This window comes from Myotis yumanensis, unplaced genomic scaffold (assembly GCF_028538775.1).
Source record: "Myotis yumanensis isolate MYYU_CA2020_CCGP unplaced genomic scaffold, mMyoYum1.0.hap1 SCAF_4, whole genome shotgun sequence".
Lineage (NCBI taxonomy): Eukaryota > Metazoa > Chordata > Mammalia > Chiroptera > Vespertilionidae > Myotis > Myotis yumanensis.
In genome coordinates this window covers 93,189,465-93,213,236 of record NW_027223755.1, presented here as the reverse complement: position 1 = coordinate 93,213,236, position 23,772 = coordinate 93,189,465, and the positions used below count along the sequence as shown (strand labels likewise).

Below are 23,772 nucleotides of genomic sequence, written 5' to 3'. Positions count from 1 at the left end.
GGTACCTCAGCCCTGGCCCAGAGCGACAGTCACAGGTGCCTGCATGAAGGCTGCCAGCAAAGGACAGACTCTGGGCAGAATTGGGTTCCATTTAGCACCTCTCTCCTGGGTCCTCCTTTGCCAAAGACATCATGGCCACCCAAAGGTGACCAGACAGCCCCTGTCCCCCAGGACAGAGCAGCGAGGGCCAGGGTGGGGAAGGTTTTCCCTAAAATGACACCCCAGAGGACCACAAACAAGTCCCCAACCAGCATCCCCTTTCTTCTGAAGATCTTCTCTTTAGTCCTCAGAAGCTGCTGTGTTTCTCTTTAACTGCCCCACAGGTTCTGGAAAGCCAGGGCTTCCTCCCACTCCGAGCGGTCCTGTCTCATGGTGACAGCTGCTTTTAGTTTTCTTATGAAATTTCTCACAGGGCTTTGATGCCTCAATTGCATTGCTGAAAGTTGTTCCGCTTTGGGGTTTAGTTCTTCCTTTTTTTTGTTCTTTGTGGCAGAGGTGGTAGGTCTTTTTCCCCCGAAGCCCCTGAGGCTTCTGGGCTTTATGAGGGGGTTGCCTGCTGATAAACCCCACTGTCATTGCACCCCGCTGATAAAAGAAGGCAGTTACCCTGTTTAGAGGGGAGAGAAGGGGGGAGAGAAAGGGGAAAAAGGAAAGGAAAAGCATGCTCTTTTCATTTAGTTTTGTTTCCTACTTTTAAAAAGTAAAAGATTCCCATTGAAGAACATGCCTTAAGTATTGAGTAAAGAAAATAAACTCTACCTACCACAAAGAATCTATATAATAAAAGTTAAAGTGACCCTTACGGCGGAATGATGAGAACGACCAGTCGCTATGGTGCACACTGACCACCAGGGGGCAGACGCACAACGCAGGAACTGCCCCCTAGTGGTCAGTGCACTCCCACAGGGAGAGCGCCACTCAGTCAGAAGCTGGGCTCAGGGCTGGCGAGTGCAGCGGTGGTGGCTGGAGCCTCTCCTGCCTCCGCAGCAAGGGGCAGGCAGGTGGTAACGATCGAGGGGTACGGGACTGTGAGAGGGCACAGGCTGGGCTGAGAGCCCCCCCCCCCCCCAGTGCACGAATTTTGTGCACCAGGCCTTTAGTATGTTTATAAGAATGAAAATGATGACTTACACTTCTGATAATATAGATGTCTTCCCGTGTGGAACCAGAAATTCTGGATAAAATAATTTTTAGAAATCTTTTTAAATACTTGGCTGGACTGTTGGGAAAGGGAGGAAAATTCTTGCCCTAGATAGTAAGAAAGTGCAGCCTAGAGAGCTAAGCCTGTCTGGTGCTGGTATTTGCCATGGGAGCCTCTGGCATATGCTGGGAAGAACAGACAGAAACTCAAGGCCTGGAAAAGCCGAGAAGGTGGATTGGAAGACATTCATCCCCATGAAGCCACAATCCCAGATAGATTATGCTCTCAGAGGATTAAACTGAAGTGTGCATGGGGGTGGGGAAGGTGCCTGAGAGAGAGGGGACATTTATCTGCCATCCCTTAGACCTAAATGAAAAGTAAAATGGGAGGAGGGAACCTTGGTGAGTACCTGAGCCCAAGTTTGTTATCCCATGTGTTTGGGGCCAGAATTTATACCATCTGTGTTACCTCCACTCCCCTACCACCACTAAATTTAAGCTGAATATTAGGTTACAGTGCTCCTGATAGAAATTATCTGGGTAGGGGTCTACAGCTGGGATGTAGTTATACACAACTGTAAATTTACTAAAATGCAAACTGAATGCTTAAAATGGGTAGATTTTTATGATATAAAATTTTACCTCAAAGGTGTGTGTAGAAAAACCACCTACCAGTCTTCTAATCAGAGACTTCTTTTAACATTTTAATATATTTCTCTGCACTTGTATTTCATTGTAGGGATATCTTTTTTTAATATGTCAAAATCATAGTAAGAATATTTTCACCCTCTTTTTCATTTAAAATTTTAATGTCTTTTCCAGTGTCACTGCAAGTATTTGTAAAGAGGATATTTTACTTGGATTTTTAATATGTATTTCAAATGTGTATCTTGAATACTTTCTTACTTTAAGATAATTTCAAGCAAAACAGTTATGTATAGAGCAAAAATTAAAGCTCTTTCATTGATATTTCCCCTCCCCCACCAATCACACACACACTCCTACCTCTAGTTCTCACTTCCCTCCCCATAGGTAACCACTGCTCACAGTTTGGTTAAACATAATTTTTAAATGGGTGTATAATTTTCCATGTGATGGGGAAAAGTCATACTCAAAATGTTCCCTTGTTTGGGGACATTTAGGTTGTTTCCTGGTTTGGCTGTTTCTTTTTAGACATGTAGCAGAGGATTCCACTGGGGGGAACTCGAGCTGGCCAGAGATTGAATGGTCCTGGTGATTTCATTGTCATCAGAATAGGCACTAAATTAGACATCAAATTTGGAGATAACTTTCAAATAAGAGAAGGGACCCCGCATACACTGAGGACCCTGTTCTAAATTTTTTACCTGCTTTTTCTCATTTAATGCACCAAACATCTCGTAAGAGGGGACATGATTTCCATCAGAGGGGCCAGGTGCCTTGCCCAGGATCACACACCATCTAGTGCAGAACTCCGCTCTTCGTGGCCAGACACCAACTTGAGGGCGTGGTGGTCCTGTAACCGAGCAGGGGACTCTTCCTTTGCTTCTTCACTTAATTTAGGCAAACACCATCACAGTGGTCTGTCCGCAAGGAAGCGCTGAAATGTTCCCGAGATGGAGGAAGCAAGATGGCGGGGATATAGGCAGACGCGTCCCAGGTCTTGTCCCGGAGCAAACGGAGTAAGCAGCTGAAACTAATAACACCCACCCCGAATTGGCAAATTTACTCAGCTGGTGAGACGGCTTGCAGCCTGGAAGGGCAGACCTCCCCTGGAAAGGTTAAAAACCAGGGATCTGGGCAGGAAAGTTTGCCAGACCTGAGCCTAGAGGGTCGGAGGGAGACCGCATGGCAGACAGCCGCGTCTCTTGGGACAGACACAGACCCTGACCAGGGTAAGGAGTTCCGCGGGTTTGCTGGCGCCAGGAGATTTGAGATTTGGATTTTGTGATTGCGGAGAACTGAGACTAAAGGGGGCATCCTGAGGAACTGATCAGACCATGCAGTGCCCATAAGAGAGGAGCGTTTCCCAGACCATGCAGTGCTGGTAAGAGGAGCGTTTCCCAGACCGGTAAGAGGAGCGTTTCCGCGGCCGGCCGGCGTTTGTCTGTTTCTTTGTTTTCACTGAACCCTGCTCATAGGACAGTTCGGATACAGACACTCACCTGTGCTGAAGAGAGGGTGAAGGTGCAGACGAGGGGAATCTGGGGAGAGGCTGAGGAAAGAGGGGGAGCCGGAGGAGGTGGCAGCGAATTGAGTGCTGAGACCCCCCTGGGCCCAGGACTGGGGCAGCCATTCCTCCAGAGGGTGGAATTCCTCCCCCCAGCCCCCCAGGCAAGGAGCACAGCCACACCCAGATTCCACCCTGTATGAGATAAAGGACTAAAACAAGCTGATTAGTCCCTGGGAGTTACCAGGGTCTGGCCTATAGAGGGATTTTCAGTCCCACCAACAACACAGAGCAGGGTAAGGATTAAAAAAGGATAGAGAAGCTGTATAGCCTCAGAGGCCAACCCAAAAACACTGCCACCCAGAGGTTGAGCCACAAACTGACTCTTAGGGGAATACAAATTAAGGCAGACTGGATCACAAATACGGCCTGCTTTAAAATCAGGACTGTGATTTACAACACGGAGGAACAGTGTAATGCAGGCAAATTCAACACTCTCCTAAATACCTGGCAGGACTAAGGCGAACCAGGCTGAAGAGTAGAAGAACCGAAAGACCATCACTACTGCAAATTTTTTCTTTTTCTTTTTCTTTTTAATTTTTTCACCTTTTTACTAAGAAACCAATTTTTTTTCTCTTTTTCTTCTTTTTCCATCACCTGATTTTACCCTTTCAATTACCACATTTTTATTTTTAACCAGTATTATTACTCCTACCATTTTACCATTTTTTAAAGTGCCATTTTATTTTCTCTTTATTTTCTTTTGGGATTAGTGTTCTCCATTCTATTTTCATCGTTCCTTTAGCATTAATTTTCCCTATCTCAATTCCACCTCTTTGCTAAAACCCTCTTCCTTACTTTTCCCCTTTTGGTGTCCTGTTTCTCTTACCCTATTCCTGCTCCAGACTTTCCCAATTCCCTCTTTTTACCCCCTGTCTAATTCCACCCTACTTATATATCCTATTTCCAATCTACTGCTCTAAATCCTTATACACCTATTCTTTATCCTTCTTCACTTTCCAACCATTTTTTTTCTCTCTTATCTTTTTATTGTTTTCTTGATTGTTGAATATATTGGGCTTTTTTTTTTTTTTTTTTTTTTTTTTAATTTGTTTGTTTGTTTTTTTGTGTGTTTTTTCTTCTTTTTTAGGACTGGTTGTGAGGTTGTTTTTCTTTTTCTTTTTCTTTTTTTTTTCTGCTGGTTTTTCCCTTCCCTCCCCCACCCCACCCCAGTTATTTTTGTGCTTCTGTTTTCCCTTACCCCTCTGGATATTATTGGTGGTTTGTAGTTTGCATTCATCTCCAGGGATCTGTTGCTGGAATTTGTTGAGATTAGTGGCAGTTCTATTGGAGTTTGCACCTCATACGGGGAGTCTCTTCCCCACTTCTACTTCATTCTCTTTTTTCGCTCTCTTTTTTACCCCCCTCTTTTTTCCCAATTCTATTTTTGCACTCCTTTTTTGTTTGTTTTTTTCTTATTTTTCTTTTCTGTTCTCTCTTTTATCTTCTTCTCTTCTTTCTCCCTTATCCCCTAATTCTCTTAATTCGGGTGGTCACCTTTATTTGGGGTTATTAATATTGTGAATATACTTGTGTTCAGTGCCTGGTACGTTGCGCCTTGCTCTGTTGTATTTTGTGCCTTTAAATCAACGCAGCAGATCCAAGCAACAGCAGCCCCCTGATCACCGCAGCCTCCTGATCACCACAGCCTCCTGATCACCACACCCTCTGTCTGTGGAACAGCAACTGTACGTGAAGCCTCCCCCCACCAGCCAGAAGAGCCAACACAGCTGTGAACAACACCCACCAGAGGAGCTGCTGCCAACTGGAAAGCAGCTGCTACCGCAACCGTCTGAGCAGCAACCACAACCCAAGGAGCCCCTGCCACCCAGGGAGCAGCCACTGAACACCTCAACATCTACATATGTCAGCGAGATCAAACATGGGTAGGCAAAGAAACCCCCAAAGGAAAGAAAAGGAGGACTCGCCAGAAAAGCAGCTAAGTGAGACAGAGATATGCAACATGACGGAAAAAGAATTCAGAATAAGGTTCCTAGAGTACATGCACCACATGTTCAAGAAGCAAGAAGAAACAGATGAAAAACTCAACTACTTATGCAAGAAGCTAGAAGAAACAGATGAAAAAATCAACAACTTAAGTAAGTCCCAAGAAGAAATGAAGAGTGACATAGCTTCAATAAAAAACTCCATTGAAAGTATCAACAGTAGACTGGGAGAAGCGGAGGACCGAATTAGTGAATTAGAAGACAAGGAAGCAAAACACACTCAAACTGTACGGCAAATGGAGAAAAAAATTAAAAGACAGGAGGAGAGCCTAAGGGAGCTTTGGGACAACATGAAACGAAACAACATACGAATAATAGGGGTGCCAGAACAACAGAAAGATGAACATGGATTAGAAAACCTATTCGAAGAAATAATATCAGAAAACTTCCCTGAGGTGGGGAAGAAAAAAGTCACACAAGCCCAGAGAGTCCCAAACAAGGTGAACCCGAAAAGACCCACACCAAGACACATCATAATTACCATGGCAAATGTTCAGGATAAAGAGAGAATCTTACAGGCTGCAAGAGAGAGACGGAAAGTAACATACAAGGGATCTCCCATTAGATTATCAAATGATTTCTCAACAGAAACACATCAGGCCAGAAAAGAATGGACGGAAATCTACAAAGTGATGCAAAGCAAAGGACTGAATCCAAGAATACTCTATCCAGCAAGGCTATCATTCAAAATTGAAGGGGAAATAAGAAGCTTCACAGACAAAAAAGGGCTAAGGGAGTTTATCACCACCAAGCCAGCCATGCAAGAAATGCTAAAGGGACTGGTGTAAAAAGAAGAAATATCAAGCTCAGAAAGAAAACAGCCACACACACACACACAAAAAGAAATGGCTACAAACAAATACCTTTCAATAATAACTTTAAATGTAAATGGACTAAATGCTCCAACCAAAAGACATCGAGTGGCTGAATGGATAAAAAAACATGACCCATACATCTGCTGTCTACAAGAGACCCACCTCATTAGAAGGGACTCACACAGACTGAAAGTGAAGGGATGGGAAAATATCTTTCACGCAAATGGAAAGGAAAAGAAAGCTGGGGTAGCAATACTTATATCTGACAAAGTACATCTCAAAGTGAAGGCCATAACCAGAGATAAGGAAGGCCACTTCATAATACTAAAGGGATCAATACAACAAGAAGATATAACCCTGGTAAACATATATGCACCCAATGCAGGAGCACCCACATACATAAGAAAACTTCTGGAAGATATCAGGGGAGAGATCGACAACAATACAATCATAGTAGGGGACTTTAATACACCACTGACATCACTGGATAAATCCGCTAGACAAAAACTCAGCAAAGAAACAGCAATCCTAAATGACTCACTAGATCAGATGGACTTAATTGACATCTTCAGAACACTTCACCCCACAGCTGCGGAATATACATTCCTCTCAGGTGCTCATGGGACATATTCAAAAATAGACCACATATTGGGTCACAAGCAAAGTCTCCACAAATTCAAGAAGATTGAAATCATAAAAAGCTTCTTCACAGACCACGATGGCATAATGTTAGAAATAAACTACAATAAAAACAACCCAAAATACTCAAACACTTGGAAGCTGAATAGCATGTTATTAAATATTGATTGGGTTACCGATGACATCAAAGAAGAAATTAAAAACATCCTGGACACTAATGACAATGAAAACACAACAATCCAAAACCTCTGGGACACAATGAAAGCAGTCCTGAGAGGGAAGTTTATAGCTCTACAGGCCTATCTCAAAAAACAAGAAAAAATGGTAGTCAATCATCTAACTCTACAACTCAAAGAATTAGAAAGAGAGCAACAAGAAAACCCCAGAGTGAGCAGAAGGAAGGAGATAATAAAGATTAGAGCAGAAATCAATGAAATAGAGACCAAAAAAACAATACAGAAAATCAATGAAACCAAGAGCTGGTTCTTTGAAAGGATAAACAAGATTGACAAACCCCTAGCCAGGCTCACCAAGAAGCAAAGAGAGAGGTCCCAAATAAACCAAATCAGAAATGATAGAGGCGAAATAACAACAGACCCCACAGAAATACAAATGATTGTTAAACAATACTACGAGCAACTCTACTCCAACAAACTGGACAACCTGGAGGAAATGGACAAATTCCTAGAAAAATACAACATTCCAAAACTCAATCAGGAAGAATCTAAAAACCTCAATAGGCCAATAACTATGGAAGAAATTGAAGCAGTCATCAGAAAGCTTCCAGCAAACAAAAGCCCAGGGCCAGACGGCTTCACAGGGGAGTTCTACCAAACATTCAAGGAAGAACTAAAACCTACCCTCCTCAGACTACTACAAAAAATTCAAGAGGAAGGAACGCTTCCAAGCTCATTCTATGAAGCCAGCATCACCCTAATACCAAAACCAGGTAAAGACATCACAATGAAAGAGAATTACAGGCCAATATCCCTCATGAACATAGATGCCAAAATCCTCAACAAAATCTTAGCAAATCGGATCCAGCAGTACATCAGAAGGATCATACACCATGACCAAGTAGGATTCATCCCAGAGATGCAAGGATGGTACAACATCCGTAAATCAATAAATGTGATACATCACATAAACAAATTGAAAGAAAAAAACCACATGGTCATATCAATTGATGCAGAAAAAGCATTCGACAAAATCCAACACCCATTTTTGATAAAAACTCTCAGAAAGGTGGGAATAGAAGGATCATACCTCAACATAATAAAAGCCATATATGACAGGCCCACAGCCAACATCATACTCAATGGACAAAAACTAACACCATTTCCCCTAAGAACAGGAACAAGACAGGGATGCCCACTCTCACCACTCCTGTTCAACATAGTACTGGAAGTATTAGCCATTGCAATTAGGCAAGAAGAAGGAATAAAAGGCATCCAAATTGGAAAAGAGGAAGTAAAACTGTCCTTATTTGCAGATGACATGATATTATACATACAAAACCCTAGAGACTCCATCAAAAAGCTACTAGACTTAATACATGAATTTGGCAATGTAGCAGGATACAAAATTAACCCCAAGAAATCTGAGGCATTTCTATACACCAACAGTGAACTTTCAGAAAGGGAGATCAGAAAAACAATCCCATTTACCATCGCACCAAAAAAATTAAGATACCTAGGAATAAACTTAACTAAAGAGGTTAAAGACCTCTACTCAGAAAACTACAGGACGTTGAAAAAAGAGATAGAGGAAGACATAAACAGATGGAAGAACATACCATGTTCTTGGATTGGTAGAATCAACATCATTAAAATGTCCATACTACCCAAAGCAATCTATACATTCAACGCACTTCCCATTAAAATACCAATGGCCTTCTTCAAAGATCTAGAACGAACTCTCCAAAAATTCATCTGGAATAAAAAAAGACCCCGAATAGCTGCAACGATCCTGAGAAAGAACAAAGTAGGTGGGATCTCAATGCCAGATATCAAGCTGTATTACAAAGCCACTGTTCTCAAAACTGCCTGGTACTGGCACAAGAACAGACATATAGATCAGTGGAATAGAATAGAGAGTCCAGAAATTAGCCCGAACCAATATGCTCAATTAATTTTTGACAAAGGAGGCATGAACATACAATGGAGCCAAGATAGTCTCTTCAATAAATGGTGTTGGGAAAATTGGACAGACATATGCAAGAAAATGAAACTAGACCACCAACTTACACCATACACAAGAATAAACTCAAAATGGATAAAGGACTTAAATGTACGACAGGAAACCATAAAAATTCTAGAAGAATACAAAGGCAACAAAATCTCAGACATATGCCAAAACAATTTCTTCACTGATACAGCTCCTAGGGCAGTTGAAACTAAAGAGAAACTGAACAAATGGGACTACATCAAAATAAAAAGCTTCTGCACAGCAAAAGAAACCATCAACAAAACAACAAGAAAACCCACCTCGTGGGAAAACATATTTGCCAACGTCATATCTGATAAGGGCTTAATCTCCAAAATTTATAGGGGACTCATACAACTTAACAAAAAGAAGATAAACAATCCAATCAAAAAATGGGCAAAGGATCTAAATAGACACCTTTCAAAAGAGGACATTCAGAAAGCCAAGAGACATATGAAAACATGCTCAAAGTCACTAATCATCCGAGAGATGCAAATCAAAACAACAATGAGGTACCATCTCACACCTGTCAGAATGGCCATCATCAACAAATCAACAAACGACAAGTGCTGGAGAGGATGTGGAGAAAAAGGAACACTTGTGCACTGCTGGTGGGAATGCAGACTGGTGCAGCCACTATGGAAGGCAGTATGGAGGTTCCTCAAAAAATTGGAAATGGAACTCCCATTTGACCCTGTGATCCCACTACTAGGAATATATCCCAAGAAACCAGAAACACCTATCAGAAAGGATATATGCACCCAGATGTTCATAGCAGCACAATTCACCATAGCTAAGATCTGGAAACAGCCTAAGTGCCCATCAGTAGATGAATGGATTAGAAAACTGTGGTACATCTACACGATGGAATACTATGCTGCTGTTAAAAAGAAGGAACTCCTACCATTTGCAACATCATGGATGGAACTGGAGAGCATTATGCTAAGTGAAACAAGCCAGTCAATGAAGGAAAAATACCACATGATCTCACTCATTCATGGATAATAAAGACCATTATAAACTGATGAACAATAATAGATACAGAGGCAGAGCTGCCTCAAACTGATTGTCAAACTGCAGTGGGAAGGCCAGAGAGAGTTGGGGGGCAGGAGGGAGGGGAGATCAACCGAAGGACTTGTATGCATGCATATAAGCATAACTAATGGACATAAGACACTGGGGGGTAAGGGAGGGTAGGGGTTTGTCAAGGGCGGGGGGGGGGGGGGAAAAGGATACTTATGTAATACCCTTTGTAATACTTTAAGAGGAAAATAAAAAAAAAAAAAAAAAAAAAAGAAATGTTCCCGAGATTCTTAGTTTATTTCTTCAGCTGCAGTCTGCGCGCCTAAAGTGTAGTAAACATTGCACTATTGCTGTGTGTACTTTATATCAGGCCTCACAGATAGTGCCCTGAGAGGGATGGACATTATCCCCATTTTCAAACGAGGAATCTGAAACCCAGACAGGTAAAGAAAGTTGCCCAGTGTGACTCATAGGAGGGACTCAGACCCAGGAGTGTGTGATTTCAAGCCTGGACTCTGACCACTGAACTCTGCTGTCCAGCAGAGTATGAGTCAGCTTGAGTCTCCATCAGGCTGGGAAGCCAGACTGCACCTCATTCTGCTCTGTCTCCCTCCTTCCAGACAACAGCGACCTGATTGCGTGCACGGTGATCACCAAGGATGGCGGCATGGTCCAGCGATTCCTGGCTGTCGATATTTACCAGATGAGTTTGGTGGAGCCCGACGTGTCCAGGCTTGGCTGGGGAGTGGTCAAGTTCGCAGGCCTCCTGCAGGTAACAGCTGAGAACTGCAGAAGCTCTTCTCCATTGACTGTACAAACGCACACGAGTATCATCTTTACAGTTAATTTCTAATGGCACAAGGACCACATGAACAGGCTATCATTAAAAAAATTAAAATATCTCACAGATACAGGTCAAGTCCCAAACCCACTTCTTACACTCCCCTCCTCTCAGTACCAGTGATCCTTCTGGATCTGGTCTCTGCCAAATGCATATATAAATATAACTCCATGTTTTTTAAAATTGTGTACATATACTTGAGAGGGGGTATGTGTGCGTATTTTTATAGTGTCACGTTGATTGGAGTCTAAACTTTGCTTTTTTTCACTCAACATACATCTTGGAGAACGAACCACGTTAGTAAATTCAGACTTATTGGCATTCTTTTCATTGCTGCCTGGCGATACCAAGGCCTGGTTACCAGTGCCCTGAGGCTGTTTCTAGCTTTTTACCTGTACAGGGTTGTCATGAACAGAATTGATCTTCCTTCCTTGTGCACTTGGACAGGGGTTTCCCTAGGCAGACTCCAAGAAGTTCATAGACATCACCACATTTTTGTCTGAAATGATTGTTTACACTGGCAGTGTGTAACAGTTCCTTTCTCCCCACCCCTGTCCAGCAGAGCTAGGCTCCAGATTGCCAAAAGCCGAGTGGGGGCTTGGGTTTCCTCCATGTTTGTCTCTCTGATAGGTTACTAATGCCAGCTGGTTCACTGAATGAAACGTAGAACCGGGAGAGTCGAAAACAGCCTTCTGGCTCACATCTCCGTCAGGCCTCTGTCCCTGCATGTCCAGTGCACTCTGACAGGCCTGGGGTTTGCCCTGCTCTGAGGCAGGTCGTTTCCTTGTTGGACAAGCCTGGCTGCTGGCAAGGCCTTGCTCAGGCTGACCCACATCCGCCTCTCCACAAATGTGACCTTCTGGCAGCGTGCCGTGTTTAAAGATACTGTTGCACCCTTTTCCCCAACCTCCTCTTTTGCAAGATCTTTCTATTTAAAAAATGTCTTTTGCCAAGGGTGATGTGAGAAAGAACTATATGAAGAATCTTTTATTTATAAAAAGACTTCCATGTAAGTGGTTGTCCATTAGGTGACTTAGTGCTTCTTATTTATCTAGGCTTGTGATCAATTTCCTTTAGAATTTAGTGTTAGGAAAGTGTTTTTCTCCCTCGAAGGATTAATACATGTCCTCCATCAGACAATGAAAGCCACATAAACCTTTTCTTTTGGTCGTCTTCCAATAGCCACTATTTGTCAGGCCGTTACTGCGTGCCAAACTCTCCGTCTTAAATGTGTAATATCTCATCTAATCCCACAGCAACATTTCCATGCAGGTATTATTTCCAAAGAGCCCGTGCAGCTTTAATGTTATGGACAGCAACCATCTTAATGAGCCTTTTCCAGCACTTTCCCGCCTCCCATAGCATGTCTGGCGTTCCTGTCTAGCTCCTGTCTCAGGCTTTTATCTTAAATCACCTCAAACCTTTGTGGGAAGCAGATTCTTTACACGGAATCCATCCTGAGGTTTTAGATTGGATTTATTCTTAATTACACTTGCTATGTGTGAGTTCCTTCTCCAGCTTTCAAACACAGTGTTCTTCAAATGCCTGCTAAGTGACCCTCCCTTCTTTCTCGGAGTTAGTTTTTCCTTTAGGAACCAGAAATTCTTCAGAGACATACAAATGGGTGCTAATGATGCCCCCTTTTTAAGAGAAATCAGGAAGAAATTGGTTTGTAGATGAGTCAATAAATCTAACATCGTGCCAGATGGCATAGAAATTTTGGTTTGTTATCACATTCTTAGAAGTAAGAATGTTGGAGTTAGACTGTTGGGTTCCCTTGAAGAGGCTGACTCAAGTCCTCTTATGGACGGTACCACCCCACAACCAGCATCACTCCTGGTGAACGCTCTGTGCTTCCCACGCTGTCTTCTCTTGCTAGGCCTGATCTGGTTTGTGTCCTTCCTTGACTGTCTTAGACTTGGGAAGCTGATGGTCTCCTTCAGGGCAAAAGCAAAGTTGAAATTGGGGGCGGGGGTCGCTTGTAGGTGAGACAGGGATCCCACATCTTCTGAGCAGTCGTCCTCCTGAACCTAATGAACCATTTTCTTTCACCTCCTCCTCCTGCAGGACATGCAGGTGACTGGTGTGGAAGACGACAGCCGTGCCCTAAACATCACCATCCACAAGCCTGCCTCCAGCCCCCACTCAAAGCCCTTCCCCATCCTCCAGGCCACCTTTGTCTTCTCGGACCACATCCGCTGCATCATCGCCAAGCAGCGCCTGGCCAAGGGCCGCATACAGGCGAGGCGCATGAAGATGCAGAGGATAGCTGGTGAGTGCTCGGTCCTGGTACAGTGTCCTCTGAGCCCTCAGGGGCAGAAGCAGCCACAGGGCTGTCAGTGTGGTTCTCACATTGACCTTGAGAACCCCCCTAACTCCTCCAGAAAAGGACACATACATTTCAGGCATTAATTGTGTTTTGGTGAGAGGATGGAGAATCTGCTCAGAATTTCCCATTTCCTAAGTACTTGATTTCTAGAGGGTTTCTAGGGCCTCGTAGAGGAGAAAGAGAGCTCCCCCGACCAAGGCAGAGGCGGTGTACAGGCAGGCATCAGTGGGTCAGCTGTTCTCACTCCTGCACGTGGACATTCTCTAGCTTACGTTAGTAAAACGCTTCAACATTCCTGTACCACATTTTATTCTTAAAATAACCCTTGAGATTAGAAGGGCCTGTTCTGCCCATTTTATAGATGAGTAAACTGAGGCTCAGTGACTTGTCCAGCATCACACAGGAAGAACCCAAACGCAGAACTTCCTACTCTATTGCCCATCCCTTCCCAGCTCTCATGAGAGTTCATCCTGCTTAGTGAGGGGCCAGGACCCAGTTCTGAAATCAGAAGTCCTTTTGCATTTCACAGGGATGTGGAGAATTTGTGAGGAGACCCCCTGCTGCCCAATGTTGGGAATGCCCCAGCTTAGTTGTAAAAGCACTGAGATGAGGGCGTTCCTGTCAGGGTGGAAGGCATGGTGTTTTCCTTGGGGTAAAGGTGTGCTATCAATTACTAAAATTATAAAGTCTTTCTCAAGACACTTAACGCCTTTCGGTTCAAGCGCTGATGTTCATTCTGGTGTGGTCTCTGGGAGGCTTCCCAGCCCCGGGGGGAGGGAGAGAGCTTTCTTTACCTAAAAATAAAGACGCAGAGGGCGGGGTTTCTGGCCGTTGTGGATTGTTATTTCCTGCACATGCCTGGTTGATTTGTGCAGGTCTGCATCCCATATAGTCCTCATCTTATTTCTCACTTAGCTGAAACTTGGCCTGCAAAATCATTACAGAAGCATTTGTAATGTGCAAAGTGACTTAAATCACTCAGTCCTTTCTTTTAAGATTTATTTTCAGAGGTGTTTTTTTTTTTTTTTTAATGTAAAGCAGTTTCTCACAGCTGCCATGAAGGCTAAATATTTCATTTGAAAATTGAGAATTATGCCGTAAAGTGGCTGTGAGAACTAATGCCTTGGGTATTTCTTCAATTGATTTTTAAAAGCCCCTCCAAATTGCTATATCATGAGATTTGTTTATGGAAGGGAGGAAGCACACACTCATAAATACACACATACACATGCGTGTATCTTCTCTCTCACACATTCTTCCCCAGGTGCACATATATGTGAACTTTTAGGGCAGCATTGGCCCCATTTGCCTTGGGTTCTGAAACTGTACCTCTAGCTACGCCTTGGCCTGTATGGGTGAAAACCAGGCAACCTAGGTGGGACCTGGCCCTGCGTCCATCCCTGAACCCCTCGCCAGCTGTGTTTTGAGGTTCAGTATGGACCTGTGGTTGTCACACTGATTTCCCCAGTTTGAGGCTGTCAGTTGCCTGCTTGCATCGCCCAAGGGATGTACCTGGCAGGGCCCGGCTACTCCAGCTACAACTGCCCCACCCAAAGTCTCCTCACCTAGACTTCCATCCCATGCACTGAGCCTGACCATGGGTTTGTTTGAACGTAGCCCTCCTGGACCTTCCGATCCAGCCAACCACTGAAGTTCTGGGATTTGGACTCGGCTCCTCCTCTTCCTCCCAGCACCTGCCTTTCCGATTCTACGACCAGTGCCGCCGAGGCAGCAGTGACCCCACAGTGCAGCGCTCTGTGTTCGCGTCCGTGGACAAGGTGCCAGGTGAGCCAGCCCCACCCCGTGCCACCACTTGTGCCCCTCCTGGGGGTCCAGGGCTTTCCCTCTAGTGAGCCTGTGTAAGCTGCTTCTCCCTTCTTGGAAATCCAGCCAGTTGGAAGCACCAGCTAAATTTCTTAGAATTGATCAAAGTGTAGCACAAGATTAAACACAAGCCACAGAAGGAAATCTTGGCTTTCCCTTTGGTGCTCTTCCGCCTGGCTTTGGTTTTCCAGAGATTTGTTGGGGATGTGGAAGGACTTCTCAGAATTAAGAAAGAAGTTTCTTCAAAATTTCTTGGAAATACTTAGGTGATTAGTAATGAGGTTGTGGGAGAGTAATTTCCTTCTCCTTGTAGGGTGACTAGAAAGAGAGAGTGTGTGATTCCTGCTGCAAACCCCCTAAAGAAGTGAGACTTGAGGAGAAGGCCCCGCCGGCCATGGGCAGCTGCCAGTGTCTCCTATCTGGGAGCCACTCTAACCACTTTCACCAAAGCTCATCTCTGACCCCTCCTCCCCTCTCCCAAAAAGGAAGCATGAATAGAAACTTCAAGGTCGCCTTGGTGGAGCAGAAAGAACTGCTTCTCCAGAAGGGCAGGCCCTCCCCTTTCTGTTCTGACACTTCTGATTTAAGTAACTCCCTTTGCACCCCCATCCCTCGAAAGACGGCTTTGCTCTTCATTGTAAAACCTCAGAAAACAGGCCCTATGGCCCCTGCAACTTAACCTCCCCATATTTAGGGTTTCAAACTTCAGTCACAAATGTTGAAAAATGTTTTCAAAAGCAGTTATCGATTTAAGAAAAAACTCAGCCATAAGAACCCGTCCAAAGTCAGGGCCCTTGTTTCCCTTCCACCCCATGAATCATTCTGTTTTCATTCTTTCATTTGCTTAATTCATTTTGGAAACATATATACTGTAAGCATATGATATTTGAAAATCCAAACAGGACATGATAAAATGAAAAATAAGTCTACTTGGCCCTAGAAACTTTTAACAATTTCTTTACATATCCTTTCAGAAATGTTTCTTTATATGTCATATGTATGTCTTTGCTTGTCTGTTTTTACACCGGGATTATATCGTATATGTGATTCTGCCTGGCCGTTTTACTTAATAAGGCACCGTTACATGTTAGCACATATAAGTCAACTTCGTGCTTGTTAACTGTTAGTATTTTTGATGCAGAGGAACCAAGAAAATCTTTTATAACCTTTGGTATTGATGGCATTTGGGTCGTCTCCAGTGTTGAGCTCTTGAGTGAGTGTCACCTTGTACCTGCTCAGGGTATCTGTGCAATTGTGCAAACCTCACGTGTCTGTGGGATAAATTCCCAGCAATGGACCTGCCATCAAAGGGGAGGCTTTTCATCCTCATATATGTAGTCGCAGCGTGTGTTCTGGGAAAAGTGCACCAGTTCACGCTTCCACCCAAGCCAGGGCTGTTTTCATTCTTAAAACCAGTGTTAGGCTACGAGATAGATGGTAGCACTGCCTGTGTTCAGCTGTGAAACAGCAGATGATTCCGCCTGCTCTGGAGTCTGAAGGATTCTTTGTTACACATTCTCCAGGTTGCTTCATGTTCCTTAGAGATAATCGCTGCACAGATGTAAGTGATGACCATGAGTCTAGGTTAACTAAGTAAAAATATCATTTCTTCCTTCCTTTCTCTCTCGCTCTCTTCTTTTTACACACAATTGTCATGTTGTTATAAATTTATAAGCACCACTTTGTAACTTTGTATTGAGATATAGTTGATATATAACATTATATTAGTTAAAAAGTCATTTCTTTAGGGTCATTGAAGCTTCTTTCAGCTCGGGCTCTAATGAGTTAAGGAAAAATGCCCTGGGCTTATTTCCGCTCCAGCCTTTCTGAAACAGGGGTGTGTAAGTAAATAAATAGAGGCAAATGTCACATTCTTCAACATCTGCATAATCATCTCTCTTTTTGCAGCAGGCTTTACAATGACTGATTGCTTACTTCTCCCACCCTGCCGGAGCCCAGGGTTACTATAGGGTCATCCACGGCTGGGGTGTGGCCAGGTCTACAGTGGCCTGCCTGGCAGAGGGGTCGGCACAGCTGGAATGCCCAGCGTCCTGTTGCTGGTCCCAGGGTTGGGATGTGAGGTGGGACCAGGGGAACTGGCAAATCAAAGGTAGTTGCTCGAAAGCAGCCATCCACCCCTTGGCTCTGCCTCTCCCCTGAAAGTGCCGCTCAGGTGTGGGCTGGGGTAGGCACATGCTCACAGATGTGCTTTCCAGGTCGACTGCTCTGGGCCTTTGGTTAGAGAGGCCTCGCACCCCTCCTGCCTTGGCCTGGACTAGAGATGTGACTTAAAGAGCAAGTCGAAACCATTGAGACTCAGAGAGGGCGGGGCGCTCTCCCTGGCTCCCACCCTCCTCACCATCTGCTGTCTCAGTAGTCAGCCCAGCATCTCGGAATCATCTGAATCCTGCTCTTCCCTCTCCCACACCCACTGGCCTCCTCTGCTCATAGAATATGCCACGCTTTCTCACCCCCTCCCAGCCACCAGCATCTCTCCCTAGATCATGGCAACAGCATCCTCAGTACCTCTGGCTTTCGGTCTCACCCTTCTTCCTATTCAGCCAGAGGGATTTTTCTAGAACAGAAATCAGATCCAAGCCCCTGCCTGCAACCCTCCAATGGCTTCCAGTTGCACTTAGAACAAAATCCAGATCTCTCACTCTGATCCTATGGTCACTATGCGGTTGGCTCCAGCTGGCCCCTCAGATGCAGCTCCTCCATCCCAAATACCATCCCCACTGCTCCTCTAAGTCAGCACTTGCCAAAATTTCGGCCTCCGTACCCCCTTATAATCTTAAAAGATATTGAGGAATCCCAAGAGCTTTGGTTTATATGGATTATATCTATTGGTATTTTAAGATTAGAAATTAAAACCGATAAATGCTTTAAGTATTTATCTGGCTTTATAGAAGACAGTTGGATTCTCCTGTCTGCTCCTGCTTCCTATGCATGTATTTATGGGGCCTCTGGAAAACTCCTCTGTGTACTCCTGGGAGTATGGAAATAAAAGGAAAATGCTGTCTTGTTATTTTTATGAAAGTAGTTCTGACCCTGGGAGGCCCCCAAGGTTCCCCAGACCACACTTTGAGAACCACTACTCTCCTGCCTCAGGGCCTTTGCATTGGATATCCTTCTCCAGATCTGTGTGGTTGCCTCCTATGAATTACTCAGGCCTCAGTCTCCTCAGAGAGGCCTTTCCTGATCATACCCTCCCCCAGAAAGGTATTTCCATCACATTAGCCTGGTTTATTTTCTCTGTGACCCTGGGTTCCTTACCTGGCTGACATATCTGTGTAACTATTTATGGTCTTTCTCCCCCATGAAAAATGTCACTGCCATGGGGACTGGATCTGTCCTGCCCCCACTGTATTTCAGCTCCTAGCTCTGTGCCTGCGTTCACTAGTTGTTGAATGAAGAATGAGCACAACCTTGGCACAGTTCCCACCTAATGCTTTCTCCCTGTGTGAACACCTGGAAGATGAGGAAATTCGTTCTGGGACCCTAGACATTGGATGGTTTACTCTGTAGACAAGGAAACCAAGATTTCATAAGATTGTAAGAGGATTCCTCTGCTTAATTTCCATCAAACAAAGGGAGTGAGATGTGCATTCCAGGAGGGCCGATACACTGGATGGTAGATTTAGGTCAGATGCATATCAACTGAATTTCACTGCCCACACCTTTGTCAGAGGTTTGCAGAAGCCAAAGAGTGGGCTGGAGGGAGTCATCAGGAGCACAGCCCAGATTGGCCTCCGAAGCTGTGGCCCGTGAGCCCAGCCCTTTGCTGGGTCCCTTGCCATAGGCTGCGCTGTTGCAGACTCCCAGGCTATGTGGGGTCCTCACTCTGGCCACCTGCCTCGAGGTGACTGCTGGACAAGCCATTGCTGTCATGACACATCTTCCAGTTCTATCTGCAGGCCCAAGTAATTGTCATAGAGCACTTTGTCTCCCCTTTAGAAGCTATAAATGATTATATTTGATGAAACTATGCCTCTCATTTCCTTAGAAGAGATATTAAAGTAGAATATAAATCAGGTCTAATAGACAACTAGCCACTTTGATATATTTTTCTTCTTCCATTTGGCTTGGGAAGAAATCACAGTTTCTATTTATTAGCTGGTTTTATGTTGATGGCTCTTGCCCCACAAAATGGTTGTCTTCACAAGGGCAGAGGCATGTGTGCGTGCCTGGCCCACAGTAGTGATGTATTGGGGTGGCAGGCAGGACTGGTTCTGGAGTCTGGCTTTGAGGTGCAGGCCCCATGGTTAGTGCCACAAGGACCCGTCCCACTGACCCACTGTGACAGCTGATTGCCAGAAACTGTCATTGGGGCAGTTGGGAGTGGGGGGCGGGCAGTGAATTTCCAAATGAGCCACCAGGGCAGTCTCTCCATGAACACCAAGCAGACCAGTAGACCCAGAGCAGAAGCCCAGTCAGAGGGCCAGGTCCCTGGCCTCCCAGAGCAGCCTCCACCCACTCCTGGGCTCCTTCTGGCCAAGAGCTGCTCCCAGGTGTTCACCTGGTAGCAGAGTGGTAAGCAGAACATCACAGTCTCTCTCGTGTGGATCCTTCCTGGACCCTTCCTAATTCTTATCTCGATAGAAGGGCTCTACAGCCCAGAGGGCATTGTGAGGTTTGAGTGGGACAGTTAAGCAGGTTGACACCACTGGTCCTCACTGATGGGGACTTAATGACATGACCTTATTTCTCATGAGCCAAGCCCCATCAGCCTTTTAGCTGCAGTGGCAGTGCTTAAAATCCCCCAGCACCTCCTGTCCACAGCCCCTCTCCATGGCCCCTTGGCCCTCTTTCCACTGTCGGCACCTGTCTCCTCTCCTCCTCTCTGCTCTCTTTGCATAATACCACCCAGCATTTCAGCTGCACCAGTTTTCTGTCTGCGCCTCACAGGGGCCAAGCACATCCCATTTAGGACCTCTGTCCTCACGCTTCCCTGAGACTGGTTCCTTCTCGGGGGCATTCAGGGCTCTGCTCAGATACCCCTTCAGGGGCTTTCCCTGGGGCCTCAACCCACCTCGGTCCCTCTCTGAGGCAGCTGGTTTTTATTTTTTAAATTGGGATGAAATTCACATAACCTAACTGTTTGAAAGTATGCAATTCAGTGCCATTTAGTGCATTCACAGTCTTGTGCCACCATCACCTCTACTAGTTTCGAAACATTTTTATCGCCCCAAACAAAACCCCGTACCCACTAAACAGTCACTCTCATTCCCTCTTTTCCCTAGCCTCTGGCAACCGCTAATCTGCTTTCTGTGTCTATGACTTTACCTATTCTGGATATTTCATATAAATCATTCAGTATGAGGCTCTTTGTGTCCAACTTCTTTCACTTAGCATCATCTTCTTAAGGTTTGTTTATCTTGTAGCAGGTGTCAGAGCTTCATTCCTTTTCATGGCTAAATATTATTCCATTGTATGGATGTACCACTTAAGTTCATCCAGTTCTTCACCCATTGATGGACACATTGGGTTGTTTCCACCTTTTGGCAAGTGTTACTAGTGCTGCTATGAATGTGTGTACAGGGTTTTGTTTTCAGTTCTTTGAGGTATCTACTTAGGAGTGGAATTGCTGGGTCAGATGGTAATACAGTAGTTTTTGAGGAACTATTTTCTCAAGGTCTTCAGAGCCCTTATCATGAGTGAAGCTGTCCCATTTGTCTTCCCATCTGCCTCACTGTCCTGCACTAGCACGGAAGGTGCTGGGGCCCTGGCCCTCCTGCCCTTGACTGCTGACAGTGACAGAGCAGTGCTGAGGACTAGCCATGGCGGGCGGAGACGAGGATTGGCGGAAGGAAGCTGGGCTGGATGAATTGTTCTGTGTCTTAGACTATAAACCCCTGCAGCAGGGGTGGCACCGTCTTGTTCATGCCTGGGTCTGGCACCTGTACCAGTTGGTTGTGGCTCGGGGTGCCATCTGCAGAGTCAAACTTCATCCCGTCAGGGCCAATCTCTGCTTAACCACTTCTTGTCCCAGCTTCTTGTCCTACTGAGTCTCTGGGCCAACATTTAAATCCGCGAGCACAGGAGAAGAGCCATGCCCTCCACAGGTGTTAATTTCTCAAAGGTGAGCAACCCACCCTATAGGTCACTGACCCAGAACACTTAGAAGTTCTGTGGAAAGGCAGTGGCAGTCCCAGCGCCAGCCTTGGCAGTTGAGTAACTGAAGAAGAATGCAAAGATTACAGTGTGCCTGGAGCCAGCCGAGCTGGCCACAAAGCCTCGGACTGACATCTAAAAAAGAGCAAAGAAAATCAATGTTTAATTCATAGACCTCAGTTTTGACTTCACCCCTGGGCATAACGCACTAGGTGCTGATGCCATCTCATGGCAGCGTTTCCCAGAAACTAATTTTTTAGGCCTATTCTTTTTCTTGTTTCCAGTTATAAAATTGGAGCCAATTCTCTCCTTCCAGCTCCCCAAGGCAAAAAGATACCCTTTCTTTAGTCACAGGGGAAGGAGAGCCTGCCTGCACCTTCCTCCAGTCTCCCCACTCCCTGGTAACCCCTCCCAGCCTCCGCTCCCTGGTCAGAAACTCTGGCCACTGGGGATGGGGGTTGGGGGAAGGTGAGTTACAGAAACTTTTTTTTTTAGTAAAATGTATTGATCTGGGAGAAGGGTATCTGATATCTGGTCCTTCTTCACATGCAAAAACAGAAAATAGTAAAATCTTTCTTCTGAGTGAGGCTTTGAACTCAGGTCTGTCTGTTCAGACCCTAATCCCTTACATGCCATTTAATTCCTGACTCACTTTTGATGCATCTGCGTGAATTCTTAACACCTGAGGCCTTACTGGTATGAGGCAAAACCGTGTCGTTGGCTCTGCCCCTAGACATGTTTTGGCTAGAAAAGTCATGTATTTCTGTGAGTGTGGGTTGTAGTTGACCAGAAAAATTAGCTGTGCCAGGTGCTTTGTATGCATTCATTCTATCCTCTGAACAGTGCTGACAGCTGGTATCAGCTGCTCTGCTCTACAGATAAGAAACTGAGGCCCAGACCAAGGCCCCAGGGCCAAAGCGAGGCCGGCTGAGATCCGTGCCTCCACTTCCTGCCTCTAAATCCCATTTGTTTCGAGACCGGCATTGGCAGTGGCTGAGCAGCTTCACGGGACGGTTCTGCCACCTGCCTCTGCAGAGAGGGGACACTCAGGCAGCTCTGTCACAGAGCGTTTGCCTTTTCCGTCCTCTGTACGCTCTACTCACACATTCCCAAGTCCTCGTTCTCCAAGCCCACCTCCATGGATCAGGGACAAACCTGGCAAGCAGTGCTGCAGAAAGACACTCACTTCCCACAGCCACCACTTCCCAACCAGGCTGGAGGTCACAGTCACGTCAAGGCCGATCCCCGTGTTCCTGGCTTATCATGAACAAAAAGCAGAAATGAGACTTCAGAATCCTGCCTGTGCAAAAGCAGCAGGATTTCAGCCCCTTCAAAGCTTTCTCGCAATTATCTCCAGGAGGTCAGCCTTCAGGTGGTTAGGTCAGGGGTGTGGGGACCAATCCCACTCAGAAGTCAGCCCTGAGCTGAGTTCAAGGGTCCCTGCTTGCCAGCCCTCTTCCCAGAGCACCCAGGGCCACCTTGAAAAGAGCCTGAGGACATTGAGCACACTGCCCGGCAGGAGCCTCCTGCTGAACCAGGGCCCACGAGGTTTCCTCACTTGGAACATGTCCCCAAAGACACTTTCCCAATAGAGACACTAGCGCTTGTTGTCTGAGGAGCCATCCCCTTGCGAAACACAGCACACAGCAGACAGAGCCAAACATCGTGCCCCAAACAGCTTTTCCCCGGGGGTGGAGTCAGGGAGGAGAACAGTTCCGAAGAATTGAATGTTGCCTCACTTCTCAGGGTCATTACCCACTTCAAACCATTGAAGTGACTGCGTGCCCAGGGCCTTTACAGAGCGTCAGAGAGCAGGGAACACTCCCGGATTCCTCATGGAGAGGAGCATGGAGAGCTGTGCAGGAGGTTGTGGGAAGATACCCAAACCCCAGCTTCACTCTAGCCTTTGGGCCTCGGTTATGCCTTGGAATGCTCTGTAGGCTCAGGCGGGCCCCTGCAGGGCAGCCTCCCCGGGGCACTGCACAGGCGGACATGTGCCAGAGCGAGTGTGCACGCCTGTCCCTGCCTCCAAGAAGCGGTGTCTGTCAGTTCTCATCTCTGAATTTCATAGACCCACTCGGGCACATTTACTGCAGGACATTTGGGAAAGAGAAAAGCAGCAAGGAGAGAGAAAACACTAGCTCTCACACCCTGCGGTTGCCATAAAGTAAACTCCGGTGCCTTTGTCATTGCACTCCCTGTCCATCCTTTGTGGGGCTTCTTTTCTCAGCAGCAGAGTGTTGCCCAGGTGAGAGCCGGCAGAGGGAGATGGCTTAGCACAGCTTGTAGCGCACAGTCCAGTTCAGGTCCTGGCCCCAGCTTTACTTGTTCCATGGCCTTGGGCCAGATGGTTTGCCCCATTGGGCCTGTTTATTTAGTGGGGAAATAAATAAAAAGTAGGACAGTGCATAGCAGTACCAGTGTACTTAATACTGCTGAATTATATGCTAAAACATCATTAATATGGTAAATATTATGTATATTTACCACAGTTTGAAAAAAGTGAGGATGAATATGTCACCTACCTCATTAGGCTGTTCGAGTTAATTCAGATAAGTGCCTTCATACATGTGCAGCAGGCAATAAAGGTTGGCAGCCCTCGGTGTTTTTTATTGTCATTATTAGTC

At 45.6% G+C, this 23,772-nt stretch overlaps 1 protein-coding gene across 3 annotated transcripts in view; it reads left to right on the top strand.

Annotated features, from left to right (window-relative positions):
• The window catches only part of CLEC16A (C-type lectin domain containing 16A), a 227,042-nt gene that overhangs the window by 158,985 nt on the left and 44,285 nt on the right, over positions 1-23,772 (top strand). For all 3 annotated transcript variants that reach the window (XM_070412976.1, XM_070412975.1, XM_070412977.1), the window contains exons 19-21: positions 10,658-10,809; positions 12,946-13,150; positions 14,825-14,992. In XM_070412976.1, the coding sequence (XP_070269077.1) occupies positions 10,658-10,809; positions 12,946-13,150; positions 14,825-14,992 (525 nt within the window). The remainder of the gene's footprint in view (positions 1-10,657; positions 10,810-12,945; positions 13,151-14,824; positions 14,993-23,772) is intronic.